A 22,869-nucleotide genomic window follows, 5' to 3' on the forward strand; every position below is an offset into this window, starting at 1 on the left:
AAGCTCTTCCCGTGATACCTCACGACCAACCGCCTCAGTGTTTGTTTCTTCTCCGTCAGTCACTGGGCCTGCCCCGTGGACCGTCAGGGGCTTGAAGGCCATTTCTGCCAGGCTGCCTGTGACCCTAAGCACTGTCGCATCATCTCCTGCTCGGACCTGTGGGCACTGGGCGGTGGCCTGGGCGCCTGCCAGAGGGCAACACCTTTAGGGCACAGCTGGGGGAGATGGGAGGCGGTTGATATGAGGTGCTGGGGAAACTGGGGTTAATTAAGACTCCAGGACCAATGACCAATGGGTGGGAATGTTATTCCCATGTAGTCCCACGTTCATTTTTTAGATAAAGGGACCTAGGCTTAGAGAAAGGGAGGGAATTCCTCAAAACCTGTGGTTAGTAGTCCCACGTAGTAGGTTCTCAAAATAATCTGTCAAAGAAATTCAAGGGCTACCCCCAGCATCTTGTGGCTTCAGGCCTGAGCGTCTATCCACCCGGTCTTCCTCAGATGGAGAAAATTGGTGACAGGTCTCTTTCGTCCTGAAGACAGGGATAGAGCAAGTGATGCGAGCTCACAAGTTAGTGAATCTACATAAAGAAAAAGTGCCCAAGGCAAAGAAATATCATACCTGAGAGTTTCTAATGGTTTTTAGGAGCTGCCTAGAAGCCCTTTGAACCCTGGTGACCCGTATGCACTCAACATAACATGTTTTCTTAATTCCTAACTTCCGCTGTGGTTTGCTGCTATTTTCTTTTTTAGTCTAAGACAAGAGAGCAAACAAGACAAGTTGTCATTTCCTCATTTTCAAGCCTTGCTCCTCGTGAGGCCAGAGATCTCTTTCAAGCTCCAGATTGTAAAGATTTCCTGGGTGAGCAGGGGGTCTCTGTTCCCATCTCCAGGGGCTCTTGGATGGGACCTTGCTCTGGAAGGAGCCATGGACCTCTGGCTTTGGTCACTTTGCTTCTTGCCAGGTAAGTGCCTGGGAAAACACTGTGCACGGTTTATGAGGTTCGAATTTGGCCACAGGTAGGGGGGTTGTGGGTCATCTCTGGCTCTGACGTCCCTGGACAGATTTAGTGGCAGACCAGACTAGGATGGGATCCGGATGGAGACCACATGAAGTTTGGGGAGCCTCCCCCGTTCTCTGCTAGAGCCCCTCTCTCCACTCCAGACACATCTCCTGCGGGGCGATGTTGACTCAAGGGCTGAAGGTGTCACCTCTCCTAGACATCTTAGCCTGATAATAGGGGATCTTAAGGCAAGTGCCTCCAAATTCCTTTCTTCCTACCTCTACCGTCTCTTTCTTTGAATCTCTTTTGCTGCTGGTTTTCAACTTCAGCTTTTTTTTTTTTAAGATTTTATTTATTTATTCATGAGAGATACAGAGAGAGGCAGAGACATGGGCAGAGGGAGATGCAGGCTCCCTTCAAGGAACCCAGTGCGGGACTTGATCCCGGGACCCCAGGAGGCAGAGGCTCCACCACTGAGACACCCGGGCGTCCCCCAGCTTCACCTTTAAATGAAGACTCCCTCACCCGTTCAGTAACCCTCATCCGTTCCCCAAGTTCCATACCACTTTACAGCTGTCTTCTGGGAACTTCCATTTCTATGTTCCACCAAGATCTGAAATGCAACATGCCTAACACCTCACTTCAAATTCCTATCCATCCTAACTATCTCTAGTATCAGCTGAGAAATGCCAGAATGTTTTTTTAATGTTTTTTTTATTTTAAATTCCATTAATTAACATATAATGTATTATTGGTTTCAGAGGTAGAGGTCAGTGATCACCAGTCTTAACATAACACCCGGTGCTCATGACATCACAGGGTCTCCTTAATGCCCATCACCCACTTACCCCATCCCCTCACGCCCCTTCCCTCCAGCGACCCTCAGTTTATTTCCTATGGCTAAGAGGCTCTTATAGTTTGTCTCCTTCTCTGATTTCATCTTGTTTTATTTTTCCCTCCCTTTCCTTACGCTCTTCTGTTTTATTTCTTAAATTCCACATATGAGGGGCACCTGGGTGCCTCAGTCAGTTAAGTGGCTGCCTTCAGCTCAGGTCATGATCCCGAAGTCCTGGGATCAAGCCCCACATCAGGCTCCCTGCTCAGTGAGTGGGAAGCTTGCTTCTCCCTCTCCGTCTGCTTGCCACTCCCTCTACCTGTGCTCTCTCTTTCTCTGTCAAATAAATAAAATGTTTTAAAAAATTTCCACATACAAGTAAAATCATATGATAATTGTCTTTCTCTGACTTATTTCCCTTAGCATAATACCCTCTAGTTCCATCCATGTCATTGCAAATGGCAAGTTTTTGTTTTTTTTATGGCTGAGTAGTATTCCATTCACCATGTCTCCCCATTTATCCCCACCCAGACTGTGACCCAATCAATGGCCAATTCATGTCGTTTCTGGGTTAGCATTACCAGAATGAGCAGCAGTGGCAGTCTCCCCTCAAGGGAATGGAAAGGAAAAGAACAGTCATCCCCACTTCCTCCAACCTGACCCACCTGTGGCTCCAGCTTACGCTTTCTAATGCTTGACTCTGACCGCAGGACTGCCCTTCCCAGCAACCTTCAGTGGCTCCCACTGCCTACAAACTCCTCCCTTGTGCTCCTCATTTACCCTCCGACCTTACCACCCTCCCCTGCACTTTCTTAACCTCCAGCCAAAGAGGACTTCTCCTTGAACATGTGCTAGGACATTCTTGCCACGGTGTTTTTACTCATGCCATTCCTTCTGCTAGGAACATCCTTCCTCTCATCGCCACCTTTTACCCTTGAAAGTCCACCTCAGCCTCCACCTCCTTCTCATACACTTTCCAGAGCCCTATCTTCTGAATCCCCGTAGCGGGCCTCATTCTGCTTATGTTGTGATTTGGCGTCTGTTCATCTTGTTGATTAAACGATAAGCTCGTTGAGGGTCAAAATTATTTTTTTATTCCTATTTGCTTTCTTCCTGATGTCTTGAATATGGAATAAAGTCAAATATTTGTTGAGTGGAAGATTAAAAATCCCTAAAAGTCCAAGGAAATGCAGCTTTAACGAAATGTCAGTCTGAGAGGTGGTAGTAGGGCTCATGTGAACACAGTGGATGGTTGACCTAAACGTAGGCCTGAGAGGAGAGAGGGGTTGGGTGGGGGTCAAAGACTCTAGGAATGAAGAGTACTTAAATTGTACCACCTCAGTCTGTCCTGAGCAATACCTCCATTCTAGCTGGGCCAGAGGGATCCTTGGTCTGGGTCTGGTCCATCTCCATTTGTAGCCTTTCCCACAGGGTGAGGAGTTCACAGGCCCAAGGAGATTGTCCACTTTGAGCCTGCACCCATGTCCCCTCGTCTAGGCCTCAAGTTTCTTGTCCAAATGACTATGGGCCCACTTTTAATGACTATGCAACCTCTATCCTGGGTCTTCTATCCTAGAACTCTAATTCTATAAAAGGGTGGCCACAAGTGATCATTTGGAATAAGATGGGAGGAGCTAATACATGTCAGCTGGGTTATCTGCTGTGTGCGTACCAGGATCCTTGTGGTGTGGGCAGGAAGAAGCATTGAGAAAAGAAGGCAGAGGGGACAGAGGCTAGGAACAGGAAATATTCTTCCCACCTAGAAATGATTCGGAGTGGACATCTAAAAAGTGTGTGAATTTGCCAAGACGGGGCATAGAACACATTTTATTCAACAGTTCATTAACTTGGTTTATAACTTTAAAATACTTACATGTCTGATGTTTGGGCCTTTACCTGTATTTCTGCCCCAGCTTGTACCAATTTGGGGGGTGGTCCTGGTTTCCAGGGCCCAGTGCATGGGGCCCAAGCCGTAGACCACATTGGCTGCCTCCCTAGATGAAGCTCCATAATAAAGCAAGGTGGCGTTACGTGGTGTGGACTTTCAAATCTTTTTTTTTCACCTTGACTCAAAAAATGATAATACATACACTTGATGTTGTGACCCGTCTGTGCATGTGTGCATGCGTGCACACGCGCATCCACGCACACACACAAACCTAAAATTTATTCTTGATTCTTTAATACGATGTGGGAATGAGTTTTGGACGTTAGCAGTTGGATGGATGCTGGTGTTATCCCCTGAAACAGGAAGAGCTTAGAAGGAACAGGTTTTGGAAGAGAAACCAAGAATTCTTCTTTTTTGTTTGTCTATTTGTTTTGCCTTTGTGAGTTTGAAATATATCTTAGATGTTCAAGTCGAGTCCAGGTGGAGCTATCAGAAAGGTGATTCCAGAGCTCAGAGGTACAGACAAGACTGGAGAAAAATATTCTGGTGAAATCTATGAAGAGTTGGCATTAAAGCCATGGGAGTAAAGGAGCTAGTGCAGGGGGAGGAAGGGAAGATGCAGGTGAGAACAGGCCCAAGTTCCAGGCCCTGGGGCAGCCCAACATTGAGAGGTGGATAGAGAAGGAGAAGAAAAGAGTGTGGCATCAGGGAAGCCACAAGAAGCAAGCATTTCAAGCAGTTCCCTCAGATGTTGCCAAGAGGGCACGTCAATGACTTGCCACCAAATGTGGCCACAAGGAAATTTCTGCTGACCTTGACCAGCCATCCTAGTGGAATGTTGGAGACAAAACTCTGACAGGTGTTGGGTGAAGAGGAAGTGGGAGGTGTGCAGGTGCAGGTGGATTCCATGATCACAAGGACGCGTTTGGGAGAGCGAACAGAGGAGGGGAGAACAGCAGCTGAAGGGAAGGCAAAAAGTGAGAGGGGGGCTTTTTCAATATGTGCAACATCAGAGCAAGCGCGTAGGCCACAGCGGTGCAGGCAGAGAGGAGACCACCGGTACACGGAGGAGAAAGGGACAGGGGCGCAGGAGAAGGTCTAAAGAACGTGACTCAGGATAGACTCGGGACGCAGGAGGAAGGACTGGCTTTTGGGGGGAGAGGGGACACTCCGTTTCTTGTGACAGGACAAAGAGCAGACAGCCAGCCTCGACACATGTGTTGGCATATGTGGGGGTGGGAAGTTGGGGAGGACGTTTCTCATTCTTTTTTAGAAATTCACACTCCATGTGATAAACTTAAAAACCTCGAGCTAACTTCCTTCTTCCAGAAATAATTCTGCTCTAAGTTGACAGGGTTCTCATCTCCTGGAAAACCATCGCTACGTAGAATCCAAAGCCCAGTCTCCAGAGCACCACCCCAGCCAAGGCCTGTGGGCATTTGCCATGATTCTCATTATGGAAATATGGAAATTTTGTGGTTTTCCCTATGTTCCAAATATATATCTTTATACCCAATTACGTACTGAGAGTGACTTTTTAAACAGCATGTATCCCTGTCCCCTACCATCATCATGGAAAACCAAGTCACCAATTTAGAGATTAATGTCACTTACTGAATAGCCTCTCTAGAATACCAATAGTAAGCAGGGTGGGTCCTTTGGGTACCTCTCCCACCCGCCCTTTAGTCCCCAGAATCATTTGCAGCTAATAACCACATAGTTCAGAATTGCAAAAATTCAAGGGTACCTGGGATGCTTATTTTAAGGAAGGCACATGATGTCCTGAGCACTGGGTGTTACGTAAGACTGATAAATCACTGACCTCTAGTTCTGAAGCCAATGATACATTTTATGTCAATTAATTGAATTCAAATAAAATAAAATAAAATAAAATAAAATAAAATAAAATAAAATAAATGAAATGAAATGAAATGAAATGAAATGCAAGTCCACAGGCCCCACCCTACTTGGATGTAACCACCTTGCCAAAAGGGAAGATCAAGCCATCTGTAGCCTAGTGAGTTCCTCCCACATGAATCCTGTGCACACTGTGCATTAAGTTCCAAACCAGGAGATATTCTCACTTTTCTCTCTTTGGGAAATCTGCTTCTCTGAGCGTTGGGTATGGGTTAGAAGGTGCCACGAACTCCAAGGAGAGCTGGGGTCTGATCATTTCGCATCCCGCCAACTCGTGCTTCCTTGGGGCCAGAGCTCAGTGTACCCAGCAGCTTTTCTTGTGTTTCATCCATTCAGAGTTTGCACAGTCTGGCTGCTTCAGTGAACTACCATAGACAGCGTGACTTCAACAGTAGGTATTTCTTTCTCCCAGTCCTGGAAACTAGAAGCCCAAGATCAAGATGCCAGCCAATATTGCGCTTGGTGAGGGTCCTCTTCCTGGCTTATAGACAGCCACCGTCTCCCTGGGTGCTCGTGTGGCCTCCTCTTGTGTACAAGGAGGGAATGAGGCCATGAATCCCATTATGAGGGCTCCACGAACCTCATCTAACCCTGATTATTTCCCAAAGGCTCCACCTCCTACTACCACCACACTGAGGGTTAGGGCTTCAACACCTGTGACAGAGGGTCTGGGTCAGCCAGGGCTTTACCAGATCGTCCCTGAGCAGAGTGAGGTCACTGAGGTGTCTGCATTGGTGGACACCCCTCGCTCCCCTGCTCCATCTCACCCCTGCCCACACTGTAGCATCTTGCTCTTGGGAAAGTGGTATTTACTCCCCTTGCTGGCGGAGATGGTCTAAAAATACATGTTCACTGGCAGGTGCACGGCCTTGCACCCAGGTGTGGGCTGTCTGGACGCACAGGGTAATTCCCCCACCCCCTGGATTGCGTCTTTGTCTTTTGAATGGGTCACGCTCTACCCATGAGGCTGCCTCACACACCTCAGTTTCCAACAGATTACCACGTTAACACCAGCTACACTCTGAGTTTTGAACGTGCCCCAGCAAATGCTCCCTTCACGGCCCCTCTGCCCTGGCCTGCCCACGGCCGTTCCTACCTCTTCACTGCTGCCCACACGTCCTCCTCTCCCCAGACGTCCTCCTCAGCTCTCTCTGCTCACCCGGGAGCCTCAGGCTCTGCTTCTCTCCTTGACTGTCCTCATCTCTCTAAACTCGTTGGAGCTATGCTCAATGTGTGGTCAGTGAATGAATTTCAAGACATTTGTTGGCTCCTCTTTGCCCCCCCACCCCCCAACATGCCATGTTCTTTCTCATATCCCAGCCTCTTTGGGGGCCGTACTCACTGCCCAGAAGAGTCTTTCTTCCTCCACTCAAGTCCCCGGGCCTCACTCCAGCACACACATGTCACCCCATGCCCCTCTTCCCAGAAATATGTGGACACTGATTGGGACCCACTTGGGTGATAGTTCATCATACTTGGACTTACCTTCTTCTCCAGCTGACTCAACCGCATTAGACCTGCCTTTTCTCAGCCAAAGCGTGAGCTTTTTGATTTCAGGGGCTCACGAACCATGCATTTATTCCTCCCTGCTTCACACCCTCCCTAACACACATGCAGTGTGCGTACACCTGTGCACACATGCACGCACTCACACACACCCTTGTGTTCCCTACTTCAGTGAGGATGATCATCGTTCTCTCCGCTGCCCTCCACACTCAGTCTTTCAGGTCACAACTGAGATCACTTCTTCCAGAAACCCTTCCTCAGACCCTCAGACTGCACTATTCCTCTGCAACAACCTGGTCCTGGGGTCTCTGCTGTTTCCAAGGAACACTGTGTATCTCTGTCGTGGAATTTATTACCCTGTGCTGTGTGACTGTCCACGTCTATGGCCTGCTAAATGATTTATTATGTGCAAGGCAGGGATGCCAGCTACCTTCCTGCCACATGAAAGGCACTCAATAAATGCTTTTTTTTTTAATGACTTAAAAAAATAAAATCCGAGGGTGAACAGTCATTTTGGCTGAGTGGATCTGAGCAAAATAAAACTAGATAGAAAACCTCTTGCAGCAAAAAAGCACTGTGCCTCCCAATGCCACACTGAAGACACTTGGGCGCTACGTGCTGTTTGGGGTCACCATGGCACAGCATCTCTTCCTGGGGTGGGCCAGGAGGTTTGACTATATTCTTAGGGGGTTGGTGTCTGGGATCTTATGGGTCTGGGTCTGAATGAAGTTGAGGGTTAGGTTAAGGCTTGGGCTGGGAGAGGTCTGGCTGGGCCAGGCTTGGGCAAAAGGGACCAGGGCATAGAGCCGGGCTGAGGGTACATGTAGGGTTAGGGATGAGAGGGGGGCAGAGGATGAGGCAAGGGCAAGAGATCAGGAGGGGGCCGAGGCTGAGGGCTCACTGAGGCTTGGGCTGATGATGGAACTGGGGCTGGAGCTGGGGAGGAGTGTGGGGCTGGGCTGGGGCCTGGGTTGGAAGTAGGGCTGGAGTTGGGGATGTGGTTGGGCCTGCAGCTCCCTCTACATGAACTCCCTCTCCCTGCAGTGGCTGGGGCTCTGAGGATCCTCCCAGAAGTAAAGATGGAGGGAATGCTGGGTGGATCCATTACCATTGAGTGCCCACTTCCCCAAATGCACGTGAGGCTCTATCTGTGCCGGGAAATAGCCGAATCCGGAGTATGTGCCACCGTGGTATCCAACAAGAACTTCGTCAAGGAAGAGTACAAGCACCGAGTCACCCTGAAGCCTTATCCAGATAGGAAGCTGTTCCTAGTAGAGGTCACCGAGCTGACCAAGAGTGACAGTGGCATCTATGCCTGTGGAACCGGCATGAACACAGACCGGGGCAAGACCCAACAAGTCACCCTGAGTGTCCACAGTGGTAGGTACCCCCGGCTCAGTGCACCCAGCAAATGTCCCCACCTGGGAAGGCTGGCACGGCCATCAAAGTAGAGCAGTCCCCAGACTCTCCTGCTACCGCCATGTCAGCCAGTCCAAAGATGATCGGGATTTATAGAGTAGAAACCTCACAGTCCCCAAAATTTCCTATCCGAACCATAGGAAAGGAACAAGACAAGCGCTCTCCTAGTGTTGTTCCGGATCCACCCGACCCAAGGTCTGAGGGCACTGGGGGCTTTAGATTGAGGAGAGACTCCGAGACAGGAGGAAATCGGAAGCAAAGGGGCATAATTGTCCTACATAGTCGTCCTGTGAGAAATATCAGGGATTTCAAGTCACATTTGTAGGCCAGACTTGGCACTTGATAATCTGATCCTTTCCATATATCTTCTCCCAAATCCCATCTTTCTCCCTGCCTCCACTGACTTTCCAACTCCTAGGCAGCACCAAGTCAACAACCTAGAATCCCAGTGGCCTCTGGTGCCAAGGCTGACCGAGGGGGTGGGGGGTATCATGAAAGAGCGTATCATTCAGGGAAGTCTCCAGCCCATGGCTTATTCGGCTCTTCCTGCTGGACTCTGCCCCCAGCCCCTCGTCCTCCTCACCGCCATCCACCCTGGCTGAGCCAGCTTCCACTCCTACCAACGTCCCTTTCCCAGGCCTGTTCTCGGAACCCACCAGTGTTTCCCCCTCCCTTTGCCTCCACAGAGTATGACCTATTCTGGGAAGAGGAGCCGATGCCTGAGCCTCCAAGTTGGTTTCATAAATTCCTACACATGCCGATGCCCCCTTGGTTCAAGATGCCCCCACCTCCCAGTTCTTTCGAATTCATCCCTAAAGGTCAGTTCAACAGAAGCCAGGGTAGGAGAGGGGGAGGGAGAGATGATGTGGCATTGTGGCAGTGGAGGAGGGGGGACGTGTTCGGTTCGCGGAGTGGTTGCAGAGCACAGGTGAGTCTCAGATGGGTACTTCCCTGTCTTGGGAGAGGGTACCTCTCTGAGATTAGTGTCCTATGTGCTTCCTGCCCACCCTTAAAGCCTGGTCAGGACTAGTTGCAGGACTGAACACATCACCACCAGGTGGCACCACAAGGAATGAAGTTCGTGCTTCATTCACAAAATCTTAGGTCTCTATGAATGACCTGTGGAAACCCAGACTGGGCCGACCTCTTCCCGCCACGGTCCCTCATGCCTCCTGCCCATAGGGCTGTCTACGTTTGCTGGAATACGGTGATTTTAACAATTCTGTTTTGCAATAAAAAGACCGATGACCTTACCAAGGGTACCTTTACATCCTACATTCTTTTCCTGTCTTAAATGCATTTTGACAGGCAACTATCTCCATCATATCCTCCCGTCTATCTTGTGAGGGTAGATACATTAATTGAACAATTGTCACACTAGAGGACTCTGCTGGGTGCCAAGAGGGATAGTGTAACCGAGCATCCCATATACCCACGGTTATGACTGTCAGGCGTGGGATGAAGGAGAATAGCCAAGCACACACATACGGCATAAAGCAGGGGAGGGATGGAACTACAAATAGGGTTTTCTCCATGCTCAGAGGAGGACAAGCTCCTCTGCCTGGGAGGTCAGAGAAGGCCTCTTGGAGGCAATGGCATTTGAAGCAAATATACATAGAATTTAGTTGGTGTAGAGGACGTATTGAGAAGGCATTTCAGGCCGTGAGGACAGTCTAGGTGAAGGGAAAGAGTGTGTTCCAGAAAGGGAGGGTGACCCAATCCTGCTGGAGACTACAGAGTGTGTGGAGGGAAGGTCACTTTTCCCCTGTTATCTCCTGCAGTGGTAACCCCAGCTCCAAGGACCGAGGCCCCTCCAGCAGTTCACTCCTCCTCCCCGATCCCAATCTCTCACCACCTTCGAGTTTCCAGAGCGTCTTCAGTAGCAGCTTCCAAGCCCCCAACCCTCCTGCCCTCCACCACAGCCTCAAAGACCTCAGCCCCAGAGGCGCTGCCGAGGCCCCAGACGGCCAGCTACAACTACCACACCAGGCTTCACAGGCAGAGGTAAGAGGTCTCCACCCATCCAGGAAGGGCTAGAGGTCAGGCAAAGGAGTCTAGAGTTAGAAGATCCCCTGAAGTCTTCCTGCAACGCCCGCCATCCCAGACCCTTCTTGGCTCCAGGCCACTACCCATGAGTGTAGCACGTTACTTCGTTCGTCCAATGACAAGAATACACTTGTCCATGCCCCAGCAGAAGATCCTGTAGAAATGAGACCCGAATCTTTAAGTCCCTCAGCGTTCATTCAGATCCGCCTTGAGGGGGAATCTAAATAAAAATAAAACCAACAACGAAACTATTAACTATTAAAATCCACTTCACCTGTTTTCTTTCACTTTTTCAGTGTGGCTATTAGGAAATTTGAATTGCATCTGTGACCTAGTGTTTCTACTGAACAGCACTGGCCTCAAGGCTTGGGCACACCCAGGAAAGTGCTGCAATGGACCCCCAGGGGGCAGCATTGGCCCAGTCTCCAAAGAGAACCTATAATAATTGGAATTATTTTTGCCTAAGCAAAGACAAGCATGTTAGCAAGAAAAGAGACCTCCAACATCATTTGGGTTTTAGAGGTGAGGAACTGAGGTCATGAGAACTACGTGGCCTATATAGAACCAGGACTCCTGACTCCTAGTTCAGTAGACTGCACCAGCCCATCAGTGGTCAAGAATCCAAGTCAATTCAACCAACATTTTTTAAATTAATTAATTTATTTATTTGAGAGAGAGAGAGAGAGCACAAATGGGAGGGGCAGAAAGATAGGGAGACAGACTCTCAAGCAGACTCCCTGCTGAGCGTGGAGCCTGACATGGGGCTCGATCAAGTTCACGACCCTGAGATCATGACCTGAGTTGAAACCAACCGTGGGACGCTTGGGTGCCCCTCAACCAATGTTTGCTTAGTTTCTACTACCTGCCAGGCATCGTGTTCCATCCTGAAAGTGTAAGAAAGATGAAAACATGCCGTAACCAGGTCTGATCTTACTAAGGCCCGTCTGACTGTGATGAGGGCGGTAGCTGGTCTAAACACAAGAACTGAGGACAGTGAGAGAGAAAAAAAAATTGATTCTAGTTTGTCATGATTGCAAAAGAAAAGAGAACTCATGTACTGAGGTTTCAACCTGTAGAGCAAACAGACGGAAGACCTTCTAAGATGAGGGCACCCCATGAGACAAACATCTTTTTCCACAGTTATAAGAAACTTAATTTGTTTAGTCTTTGCACTAATCTTGTAAGAAAAGTGAGATGCAAACAATCAGAAGGGGAACTGACGTCCGATTGCCGCCTGGACCAGGTGCTTTCACTTCTTTATATCTACAATTTTGTTTTGCCCTTTAACAGTTCTGTGAAATAGGTTTTACTATACCCATCCCTGGAGATGAGGTTCGGAGACGTTCGGGGACTGATTCAAGGTCACACAGCCAGTAGACAGCTGAACCTGAATCTGAATCCAGGTTTCGTGACTCCGTAGACAAGGCTCTTTGGGGGAGAGGGGCAGGTTTTGTTAGCCAAGGGACAGACCTGTGAGCCATCTCCAAAACAGCTGGCTACCCAGGAGTGCGGCCTTAGACCTCCCTCCCTCCCAGACCTCACCCTCCCTCTCGCTCTGCTTCCATCCTCAGAGCCTTCCACCAGGACCCCGTGCCTGGGTTGGAAGACCAAGGATTTCACATCCTGGTCCCCACCACCCTGGCCCTCATCCTGCTGGCACTGCTGGGGCTGCTGATGAAAAGGGTCATTCAGAGGAGGAAAGGTGAGCGACTCCGGGCTCGGGCTCGGTGAGGGCGGGGTGCGCGCCGCCGGAAGGGCCCAGAACATTCGGACTCCGCTGGAACCCCCCCACCCCCACCCCTTGCAGGGGACACTCGGGAGCTTCAGCTGAGCAGCCTGGGGCAGGAGGAACGTGGGAGGGGGTGCGTGATCTGGAGATGGGGGCCGGGAGGGCGCCTGGCTCCGCCGGTCTGCAGAGGGCGGCAGGGCTGCGCCTTACACCCTCCGAGCACCTCCTCTGCAGACCCGGCCGGGCCGGGGAGGGAGCCCCGAGGGCGCGCGCGGTGGCCGCGGGCCCCTGACGCCGTTCTCCTCTTGCCCCGCGGCTTCACGGGGCAGCCCTCTCCAGGCGGGCCCGCCGCGCGGCCGTGAGGATGCGCGCCCTCGAGGCGTCCCAGCGGCCTCCGCCGCATCGGCCCCGCGGGTCGCAGCCGCCGCGCTCGCAGAACAACATCTACACCGCCTGCCCGCGGCGCGCTCGAGCGGGGGACGCGGAGGGTGAGCTGCGCGCTGGGCGCGTCCCCCGGGGACGGAGGGGCGGGGCGGGGGCGGGGCGGGGGCGGGGCCAGGGCCTGGCGGGGCTCGGCTGGGGGCGGGGCCGGGGCGGGGCCGGGCGGGGCGGGCAGGAACCTCGGGCGCGCTGCAGCCGCAGAAACCCGCGCCTCCAGGATCGCCCCGCGCCTCCAGGATCGCCCCGCGCCTGGGCGCCAGCTCGACCTTCCCCGGGCTTCTGGGGGGCCGGGCGGGCCGGGGGGCGGGGCCAGGGCCGGGAGGGGGCGTGGCCATGCCTGACAGGGGCGGGGCGTACCCGAGGCCACGCCCTCACCTCCGTCTCCACGTCCCCTTAGGCGTCCCTCCTCTCCCAGGCTCCCGACCCTCGGCGCCACCTGTCGCTCCGCAGGTAAGCTCCGCCCCGCCCCTGATTGGCAGCCGCGGCCCCAGACCTGGGTGGGGAGGACCGCGGGGGGCGGGGGGGGCGCGGCCTGTTAGCCGAAGGGCGCGGCTTTCCCAGCAGCTCCAGTCTGGGAAGAGGTGGCGTCAGTTTCCCCGGACCGCCCCGCAAGTGTAATAGGGCTTCGCTACCGGCTTCCGGGGGCTGGTGGGGTGAGCGCGCGCTCAGCAGGGCGGTGGATGGCAACTCTACAGACAAGCACTTGCGCACGAGAGCTGCGATCGCCAGGGCCTTGAGGGATTGGAATCTACCCAGTTTCATCTTAATAGGAGGGAGAACTTTCTAGTAAACCCTGCAGGACGAGAGGAGGTAGTTTGCCCATCACTGGAGTTTGCAGGAAGCCTGGCCTAGAGGATGACTTGGCAGATAGATGTCAAGATGTAGATAGGATTCAAGGCTTGGGTGAGGAGGAGTCCCCTGGAAATGTAGGAATGGACATAGGGAGCTCCTGTTCCTATCAATGGCCGTTGGCACATGGGTAAAAAGTACTCAAACTGTCCACTCATCTCTGTTGATCCAAATTATGAAGAGAATGTATTGTATTCTCTAAAGTAGCCCACAGTAGATAAACACTACTACTACTCTTGCCTCGGGAACCGGGAAAAAACTAAGTGTGGCAAATGTTCTGGTTTCATTTAGGGCGTAGACTAAGCTAATGCACCAGACCCTAAGCCACAGAGCTCACAACACGGAAGCCTGTTTCCCTCCCAAGTTAAGGCAGGGGGCCAGGAAGAGATGGAGGAAGCCACCAGGTCACCCAGGGACTCAAACACCTTGTCTGGTTGCTCTACTGTCCCCTGGAGTCTTGCCTGGTCCACCGTCCATACTCAGTCACCAACACCCATGTCTACATTCCAGGCCATAAGAGAAAGAGAGAGGGACCGTGGACCATAACCCCGAGGTTTCACACATCACTTCCAGTCACGTCCTACTGGCCATGACTTAGTCATGCAACCACACCTATCTTCAAGGGAGGCTGAGAAATGGAGTCCCTAACCCGGCCATGGTGTGCCTTATTAAAAAGAGACAGTGATCCCCAGTAACAAGTAACAGCTCTGCCACAGTCACCGCCAGCTTCTTGACGGTGTCCTCCCGCGCCCCTGCCAGAGGAGGTTCATGGCAGCGTAGGCGTGGCCCACGGCACCCTCTACCTCTACCCCAGCCCTTTCCCCTTGAACCTCCCTGCAGCCGCATACACCCTCGCCTGAGCCTGTACCTCGCTCAAATCTTACTCTTCCTCCCTGCTTGAAACTCTCATTCCCACTATTAGCAACAAAAGTCTTGATGGAACCAGTCCACCACAAGGTGTGGATGGTTAATGCCTCGATATTTTAGCTTTCACAGGGCATCTTGATTTTTCAAGCAGGATAAATTAATCTTAAATGATGAAGTGTAACAAGCAGTAGAAGATTATATATATATATATATATATATATATATATATATATTTTTTTAAGATTTTATTTATTTATTTGAGACAGAGAAAGAGAGAAGCACGAGCTGGGTGAGGGGAAGAGGGGAGGAGGGAGAAGCAGACTCCCCATGGAGCAGGGAGCCTGATGCAGGACTCGATCCCAGGACCCTGGGATCATGACCTGAGCTGAGGGCAGGCACTTAATGGACTGAGCCACCCAGGCACCCAGAGATGTGTTCTTGAAGCAAATTGCAGCTCATTCCCTCTCTGGCAAAGTTCACAAAGTAATAGCTGCTTTCCATGGCTGAGCACTTCCCGAGTGCTCACTGTGCTCATGGGGCTGGACTTCTGTCCTCAGCTCTTGTGTTTCAATAGGGCGACTCTCCCCACCGAAGCCTTTCTTGGGTGGATGCCATAATAACTGTGCAGCGTTGGAGTCACGGCACAGTCCCATCCTCCCAAGAACTGACCCTTCCCGAAGCCAGATGATCCTGCGGTTTCCTTTCGGGGAGGAGGAGCACCGCTCTGCTCAAGTGGCCTACCGCCTCCCTCCCCTTCACTACCCAGCCCCTTCCTGGAATGTACTGTTATGCCACATCACAACTTCTCTGAGTCCTCACAGAGGTGCAGGGGATGACTCACCCTGCTTCTGAATAACTCCCTAAGAAGATGCATATTTATTCCACAAGTCACACCAACCATCTAATCCCAGAGGGAAAACTCCTCTGGCAGCTGAGTCTCCTTCAGCCCCATGCTCAGCCACGTGACTTTAGCTGGAGCCCCATTTAGGGCATTTCCTGCCCACACTAGATCTAAGCGTTTTCCAGTTATCTGGAGTGAGACCCCACCCTGAAACTGCCCAAGTGAGAGACACTTCTGCATCTCTGCCTTCTAGAAATCAGCAAGCCCGCACTTACCCCGCGCCCCCCCACCATTGCCCACTGTGGAAATCTATCTGGAGAGATACGAAAATCACCCTCCCCAGATCCAGTGACATTTCTTTGGTTGTTCCCAGGGGTCTGAAGTTCTCTGGCTCCACGCCCCGTCTCTGAAGACCAGCTGTGACTATGTGAGCTGCTACCGTGAGCCTGCTGCCAACGCGGAGGACACAGATTCGGATGACTATGTCAATATTCCTTACCTGACTCACCTATCCAGCTGTCCCCCTGGGCCCAGACCTTGGTGCCAATGAGCCCTGTCTAGCTGCTTGTTTCCAATACTTGCTCTGTTTTCAGAGCCCTCATTACCTCCTGCACCAGCCTCAAGTCTTGTTCCTGTCTCTTCAGAGAATAGCTCAGTAACCCCCTCCCAGCTCTTCTTGCGCACCTCTGCAGCCGCCCTGTGGTCTTCAGGTGGGCTCTGGGCATGCAGAGCATTTGTCTTGGTTGCACCAGCTTCCTCTCCAAGCTGTGGAATCTGCAGAGCGTCTTTGATCACAGGATCTTTACTGCCATGGCTCCGGACTCATGGCATCAGGCTGGAGCATAGGCATGGCTGTGGCTTTGGGAGACTTTCTCAGGCTTGGGCGTCACACCAGTGGAAGGCTCTTGGACCTCGTAGTGAGGGCATGCCTCAGCCCTGTGAGTTACGAAGGGGTCAGGTATGAAATGCCCCTGGCAACATCCTTTGCCCTGATCTTGAGGCTGCCTCTTACTAGTGAGCTTCTGTACATCTTGAGTCCGATGGTGAGGACGTTTTCTCCTGATACGATGAAATGTAAAATTTCAGAACCACGCTTGTTAGTGTTAGTGATCATATGTATACATGTCCCTAAATTCTCTTTACTGTCTCCCTCCCTTGATGCACATAAGTACCCTGACCCGTGTGTCTCCCCTGTTTTAAAAATAGCATAATTTGTGTCATCTCTTTATCTTTCTTCCACGGCTTAGCACTAACTTTGTGTACTTATCTGAATGTTGGTCTGTTTTGACCACCCCAAACTATTACATCTCTGCTTCAGAAATGCCCCCTCATTTCTTTGCCATGTAACCTGTGCCAAGGTAGGGGAGGAAAGTGGCTTCTTGGAGGGCCAGGTGCTCTGTAATAGCACTTATGTCATGAAAGGAGAGAGATTGACCCTCCAACATATACTTTCTCGTCAGTTTTCTGGGCCAGGGCAGAGGCAGACATTGCATCTCTGGACTAATGTCAACTACAAAGTCCATTCAGAGCTTGAGACTAGAGAACACCCAGTCTTGCTGTTGAGAAGAAGACCTTTCCTGGATGCATAACTCAGCCTTACTGGGCACTTGTTCACACTTAGAAAGAAGAGGCTGCCAGAAATGAGTCCCCTGCCTTTTATTAGCAGAGAGATTGGACAGTCCATCCAGGTATGATGACACCACCAGCAGTGTCGACTTGACAATGGCACCCTCTCAAGTGGCTGATAAGAATGTATAGTGTAAGAGAGGAGGGGCCCCAATGAGAAGGGATGATGGAAATGGGGTGGGGAGAAATGAAATGTTTAGTGAGGCTGCATTGTGCTGGGCACTTAGCCTGCGTTGTATCTTCTATCATTTGCCTTTCAAACTGATGCCCCTCACCTCCACCCCAATGCTCTGTTCCTACAGATCTCGTGGCAGTATGGTTTCTAGCCCATGAAGTTCAACCTCGTATCCCAGCACCCCCTCATTGATCCTCAATAATTCAAATACAGACAAAAAACCCAGTTTATTAAGCATTTACTGAGCACTCATCCACTGTCCCACATGGTGTCAAGCATTGTGGAGAATAAAAAAGAAGCATGGGGCACTGTCCCTGCTGCCTACACAGAATTTACAATGTGACAAATAAATATGACATCAGTTAAAACACTGACAGGAATTAAATAGAGTGGTAATAAATAAATCTACCTTGTAGATCATTCACAGCATCTAAGAGAACCTTCCATGATTGTCTTTGGGGCCACTTAAAGAATGAAGTCTTTGAGGACAAGCCTAGCCAAGAATGAAATCCATCATCAAGGGTGTGCAGTGCCCAGATAACATCACAAGAAGGGATACGGCACGTTGGAAATGACGTGGAGATCAAGGAGGGTCTCCTGGTCTTGGCATTCAGAACTCGTAGAATTTCTCCATCCAGGTCAAGAGAATGTCGACTTCTCCAAAGGCTTTGGTCTGGGCTGCTTGTATGTCCAACTAAAGAGAAAGGAGAGCTGACGATCTACCATATTAGCCACAAGAATAGGTTTCCTTCCCTCCCACCACTCCTGGAGCTGGCTCACCTCTGGGATGGCCTCTGAGGAGCTCACCCACCCACCCTGGTTCCTTCACAGAGGTGGGGGGAAGCACTGAGGACCAATGGACCAGTGAGTAGCAGTGGGTAAGGAGCAAGGGAAAAGCATCTGGAGTTCCTGATAACAAGAACTATAAAATCCCAGTGCAGGTTGGATTTGGCCAACTCCTGAGTCTACTATGCAGATGATGAAACTGAGGTCCAGTTGGCCCCCTTCCCCTATATATGATTACCCTTTACCATTTATTTTTAGACTGATATATCTGATCAAAATCGTATATATTTTTGTGGGGGGGTCTGGGGATGAAGTTTGGATTTTCTTTGTTGGCTTTCTTTGGGGAAACAGTAATGTATTTTCCCATGCTTTTTTTTTTTCTCTCTCACAAACTGGACCATATGAGCATAATGGAAAATACTGCAGTTATGTAGTACGTGTTTGGGGTCGGGGGCCTACTTCAGACTCCAGCTGCCCAGCCCAGTATTTGTAAAACTTTCACAGGGAAAGTCCTTAATACTGAAATCATCTTGCAGGGAAATATAAACGCATTTTAATGTGAAAACTGGCACAAAAATGGACCATGTTGTTTGTGGAGCTTGTGCAAAGTGTATGATAATTAATGCAAATATACCTGTGCTTGTGCAAAATTAGGTGGCTCTTGGGCATGCCTGCTGGAGTGACCTGCCGTGAATTCTGCAGGCACCCTCGTGTGATGGCACCCTCATGTGGCGGTTCAGGCTAATCTACTGGTGGAGAGGCAGGCTCTCCGATCCTGGCCTTGATTACCTGTTTAAATGCCCTCTGAAACAGCAGAAATCGCCTGCGTGCACTCTCGCTGATAGAAAACATCTCATTTTCCTGCTGGATAATAGAAAAAAATTGTGCCAAAGGTTGGGTAGCAGCAGAGGCAAGCCCCCCCCCTCCCCAGTGATGCCAGAGGGCTTCCCAGGGCCAGCTCTGAATCCCACATTCTCAAGGGAACCGCTGCTGAACCCCCACCGGTGGTGGAGGCTGACTTCTTTCATTTTCATAGCAATCTTGCCACGTATGGGTGATTATCTACATTTTATAGGTAAGAAAACTGAAGTTCAGAGAGGTTGACTGCCTTGCGAGGCATTATCCAGCTGGTTAGATGCAGGTCTGACCTCGAATCCAGAGCTGCTAGCGTCCAGAGCCTGTGCTCTTTCCCATGACAGCACTGAATCCCCGTCATGGAATAAATGCCAGGACTGGATAAGGGGAGGGAGAGGGTGTCTCCCCAAAACACATCGCTTCCCATGGGCTCCCCGGTAGCAGCATTGTTCTACTCACGCTGGGTTGTAGTTTTGATGCGATGACAAAAAAGTTGTTGGCCAGAGTAGAGAATGACCTCCGGATCCTGACGTCAGTTGCCTCATCCAGGTAGTTTTTGAAAACGGTGTTCAAGTAGAACTTCAGCAGGGCACGGATGAGGTAACAGCTCTCGGCATCCTGGGGAGGGTCTGGGTTACTGCGGCGTCGAGCCCTGTGCCCACCCTGACCCCAGATGGACAGCCCACATGCCACACGAGGCGAGATAAGCACATAGAGAAAGAGATTTCCCAGGAGATGTTGAGCATTTGATCCAAAGGGAGCATTTGATCCAGGTGGGGGGTGGGGGGCACACAGAGGGGCACCTGTGGTTTATGGGAGGAACCACTGACCCAGGGAGGGGGGACACACAGCCAGCCAGTGGCAGATGCAGACCTAGGCCCCAGGAGTCCTGACTCCCCATCTGCTTAGTCTTCTTTCCCTACACCACATGGCCTCTCTGATAGCTATTGGGGTTGGCGGGTGGTGGTGATGGAGCCTGAAAAGTACCCGACACTTGGTGGCTCAGAGCTGAGAGTCTAGGGAAAGAACTGGAAACAGAAATGAGAAATGCAAACTAACACCCTGGAACACAGTGATTGTACTCGAGCCCCCGTGAGCACCGGTGAACCTCAGTGCCTTGCAGGGATCAAGGCTCGGTGCATATGCTCGCTGACTGTCTAGCTGGGTGAGGGGAAGGCACAACGGGTGAGGAAGAAGGATGGGAACCAACCAAAGAGACCTAAGCAGATGTGGAATCCTGGCAAGTCTGGATAAATGGAGAAAAAGATGCTTATGAGCCCTAATCCCCACCATCTTCCATGCCATGTAGCCCAGGCACTGGGGTGACGACCCAGACCTCGGCCTGGGCAGAAGTGGTCTCTGTCAACCTCCCCTAGACCACCCGTAGAAGACAGGCCACCAGAGAGAGGCATCGCCCTTCCCCGACGTCTAATTACCGAGACATCCTGCAGAACCTCCTTCCGTAGCAGCCGGACACTGGTGATGTTATCCTTAGCTTGCTTTGGGGACAGAGAGCAAAGATGAGTCCAGCTTGAGGGACAGCACAGAGACCCACCTTGCAAACACACGCTGACCCCCAGATCCATGCAGTCTGAGATCTCAGAGGCCAGAGGAACCAAGGGAGGACCCAGGAAAGGCTGAGCGGAGATAGCCTGTGGGGTGAGGGCACCGCTTTCCAGCCAGAAATCACTCCCCTTAACCCTCGGGGGCAGATGGAATCCCAGGAGCTCTCGGAGCCTTGGTAGGGGACCTTTTTGGTTCCCCTGGTCAGGAGGGGGCAAGCCTCTTGGGTTTAAGAACGAACGGGGGCAATGTTCTGCCTTCATATTCCGTGGGGGTTGGCTTGGGGTGGGGGCTGCACCTCTCAGCTGCCTCTTGCCCTTGGAGCCTCCTCTGCAACCAGCCACATCCTTCAATTCTCAGATTATAGTCAAAGCATCCTCGTGAGAAGGGAGCTTTCGAGCTTGTACCCACACCCACAACGTGCCACCAAGGAAGGTGATGGGGGGGCGGGTACTGTGCCTGGTTTCAAGGTCAAGGTCGCACCCGGCTGTCCTGTCCCCAGTCCAGCGCTCTCCCCTCCTCCAGGCTGCCTCACCGTGCTCCCTCTTTCTGCCCCAAATCTGAGTCCTTGTTGAAAGAGTGCGCTTGCCAGTGGGAGTACCGGGTCACCACTTTCAGGACCCAGAGAGACTCACAGTCACATTCCACCGTCCGAGCCTCAGCCATTCTTTTTACCACTAGCTGATGCCTTGGCAGGTGAGAGCAGCTGAGCAGGAGCCTGGCCAAGCCGGTGCTGAAAACCCCAGCGGGTCTCAAAGCAGTTCCCAGGACTTGCGGTTGGTGGAGTCCCATGTCCCCTCTGGGACGTAGATGAAGCCCCGGGGAATCAGGCCCCCTCTGTATTCCCCTCGGGCTAATTTATTTCCCTAGAGATTGACCACATCCTGCTGAGCCTCATGTGCAAGAGGGAATGGGTCCTTGTGATGCCTCGGACTTTATAAAGTTATCATATAGGAACATAATGAGCGAGGGGCGAAGGGCTCTATCATCATAGGATACTATCCCGCACCCACGGGAACCCCCCGCAGCCGGGCCCAGAACGACACGTCACTCACCACAGTGTCCTTCACGGCCCAGAAGGCCTCCCGCAGTTCCCGGAGAGCTACTCCCTGCACTCGGCAGGGTCCGAACCGGAACTCCTGGCCCTGGACCCCCGGCCCCTGGCTCTGGAGAAGCAGGATCAGACTCAGGCTGAGGAGGGCAGTTGTCCGCCCCGGAGAGCCCATCTGCTGCCAAGGAACGCCCGGACGATCCTGCTGCAAGAAAGGGAGGCATCCCACTGAGGTAGGTCCTCTGCTCCTGCAGGGGCATGTCCAGGATCACGCTCCTCCGCTCTCCTCGGCCACCTTCGGGGACACAGGTGCAAAGGCTGAGACCGGGGTAGGGTCCCAGTGGTGGCATATTGCTGACGGGTGGCCTTGCTGGGGGGTGGGGGGTTGGGGGGCACGTGGCTGTCTGCCCCTCCATCCCACACCTGCGGCTCTCGCTGTCTCTCTGCCCTTCCCCACCAGGCCTGCCCACGTCGCAGTCGCCCAACACCCCCTTGCTTGCTCTATGACAGCTCTCTCCGGCCACCAACTGGAGTGTAAGCAAGAAGAGTGAAGACATGGGGCGGGGGCTGAAGTGCCAAAGAGCATGTGTAGAACAGCCTCTACACTCGGGAGGTTAGGGACCCTCACTAGGCGTTTGCTAGTCTGAGCCCTACCCTGAGGTCCCCAGGAGAGCTCACTCGGGCAGGTCTTTGCTCCTGCCCGGGGAGAGGACCCTCCTGACTCCTCATCTCCGGGCAGCCCAGGGATTAATCCTGGCCCCCAGGGAGGGGCCCAGACAGTAGGTTAGGGTCACACACTCACTGTGCCTCCGCAGCTGACCGACTCACCCCTTTCCAGGTAAGCGCACAAGAGGGAGGGATCAGGTTTCCAGGTGAATCAGCTTCAAAACCTCCCACTAAAGCACCAGTGGGATGACTTGACTGTCTGAGGAGGCCCCAAGCCGGGGACGGGAACCCATCATCTATTTGTCACGCCCGCGGGCAGTTTCTTCTCCCTGCTTTCTTTGCCCTTTGCTTTTCTTCCTCCCTTCTTTCCTCTCCGTTGTCTGTCTCCCTCCCCTTCTTCCTTACTTCCTTCTGCAGACACTTAAGAACCTCTGTCTCTCTGGGCACCGGTCTCACACCTGAAGCCACCCAGTTGCAGCCCTAGGCTGGGAAGGAGACTGTCTCTAGAGTGACCGCCACCCCGTGGCCCAGAGGGGCCCAGGACGAGCGCCTGAGGTCCTCTATCAGCCTTCCTGCCATGCAGCCCAGATCCTTCTTGGTGTCAAAGCGGAGAGTCCAGCTCCTCATCCATCCCCCCCGGCTCCCGGGCCTGAGGACATGGTGGCCCAGTGCTCCGGAGCAAAGCACCCCTGAATCGCCCATCACTCACCTCAGGCCCCAGCAGTGATGCTTGAGGGCGCGCTGTTCAGGGGTGGCTGGTTCCTGGTACGGGGGCGGGGGGGGGGAGTTGGACAGGCGCCCCCCAC

General features: G+C 52.1%; 2 protein-coding genes across 2 annotated transcripts; one reads left to right on the forward strand and one right to left on the reverse strand.

Annotated features, from left to right (window-relative positions):
* The first annotated feature begins 824 nt into the window (after positions 1 to 824).
* On the forward strand, positions 825 to 15,893 carry FCMR (Fc mu receptor). The gene is made up of 8 exons (XM_055319120.1): positions 825 to 964; positions 8,194 to 8,529; positions 9,255 to 9,386; positions 10,350 to 10,572; positions 12,186 to 12,316; positions 12,673 to 12,831; positions 13,182 to 13,234; positions 15,715 to 15,893. The coding sequence occupies exons 1-8, from the start codon at positions 928 to 930 to the stop codon at positions 15,889 to 15,891; spliced, it is 1,248 nt and encodes a 415-aa protein (XP_055175095.1). The 5' UTR covers positions 825 to 927; the 3' UTR covers positions 15,892 to 15,893.
* A 1,843-nt stretch (positions 15,894 to 17,736) lies between these two features.
* IL24 (interleukin 24) lies at positions 17,737 to 22,126 on the reverse strand. The gene is made up of 7 exons (XM_055319179.1): positions 22,052 to 22,126; positions 21,821 to 21,924; positions 21,402 to 21,537; positions 20,220 to 20,282; positions 19,243 to 19,401; positions 18,718 to 18,792; positions 17,737 to 17,836 (listed from the first exon to the last, which is right to left on the reverse strand). The coding sequence occupies exons 1-7, from the start codon at positions 22,124 to 22,126 to the stop codon at positions 17,753 to 17,755; spliced, it is 696 nt and encodes a 231-aa protein (XP_055175154.1). The 3' UTR covers positions 17,737 to 17,752.
* Positions 22,127 to 22,869: the final 743 nt, after the last annotated feature.

Source organism: Nyctereutes procyonoides, unplaced genomic scaffold (assembly GCF_905146905.1).
Source record: "Nyctereutes procyonoides isolate TBG_1078 unplaced genomic scaffold, NYPRO_anot_genome, whole genome shotgun sequence".
Classification (NCBI taxonomy): Eukaryota; Metazoa; Chordata; class Mammalia; order Carnivora; family Canidae; genus Nyctereutes; species Nyctereutes procyonoides.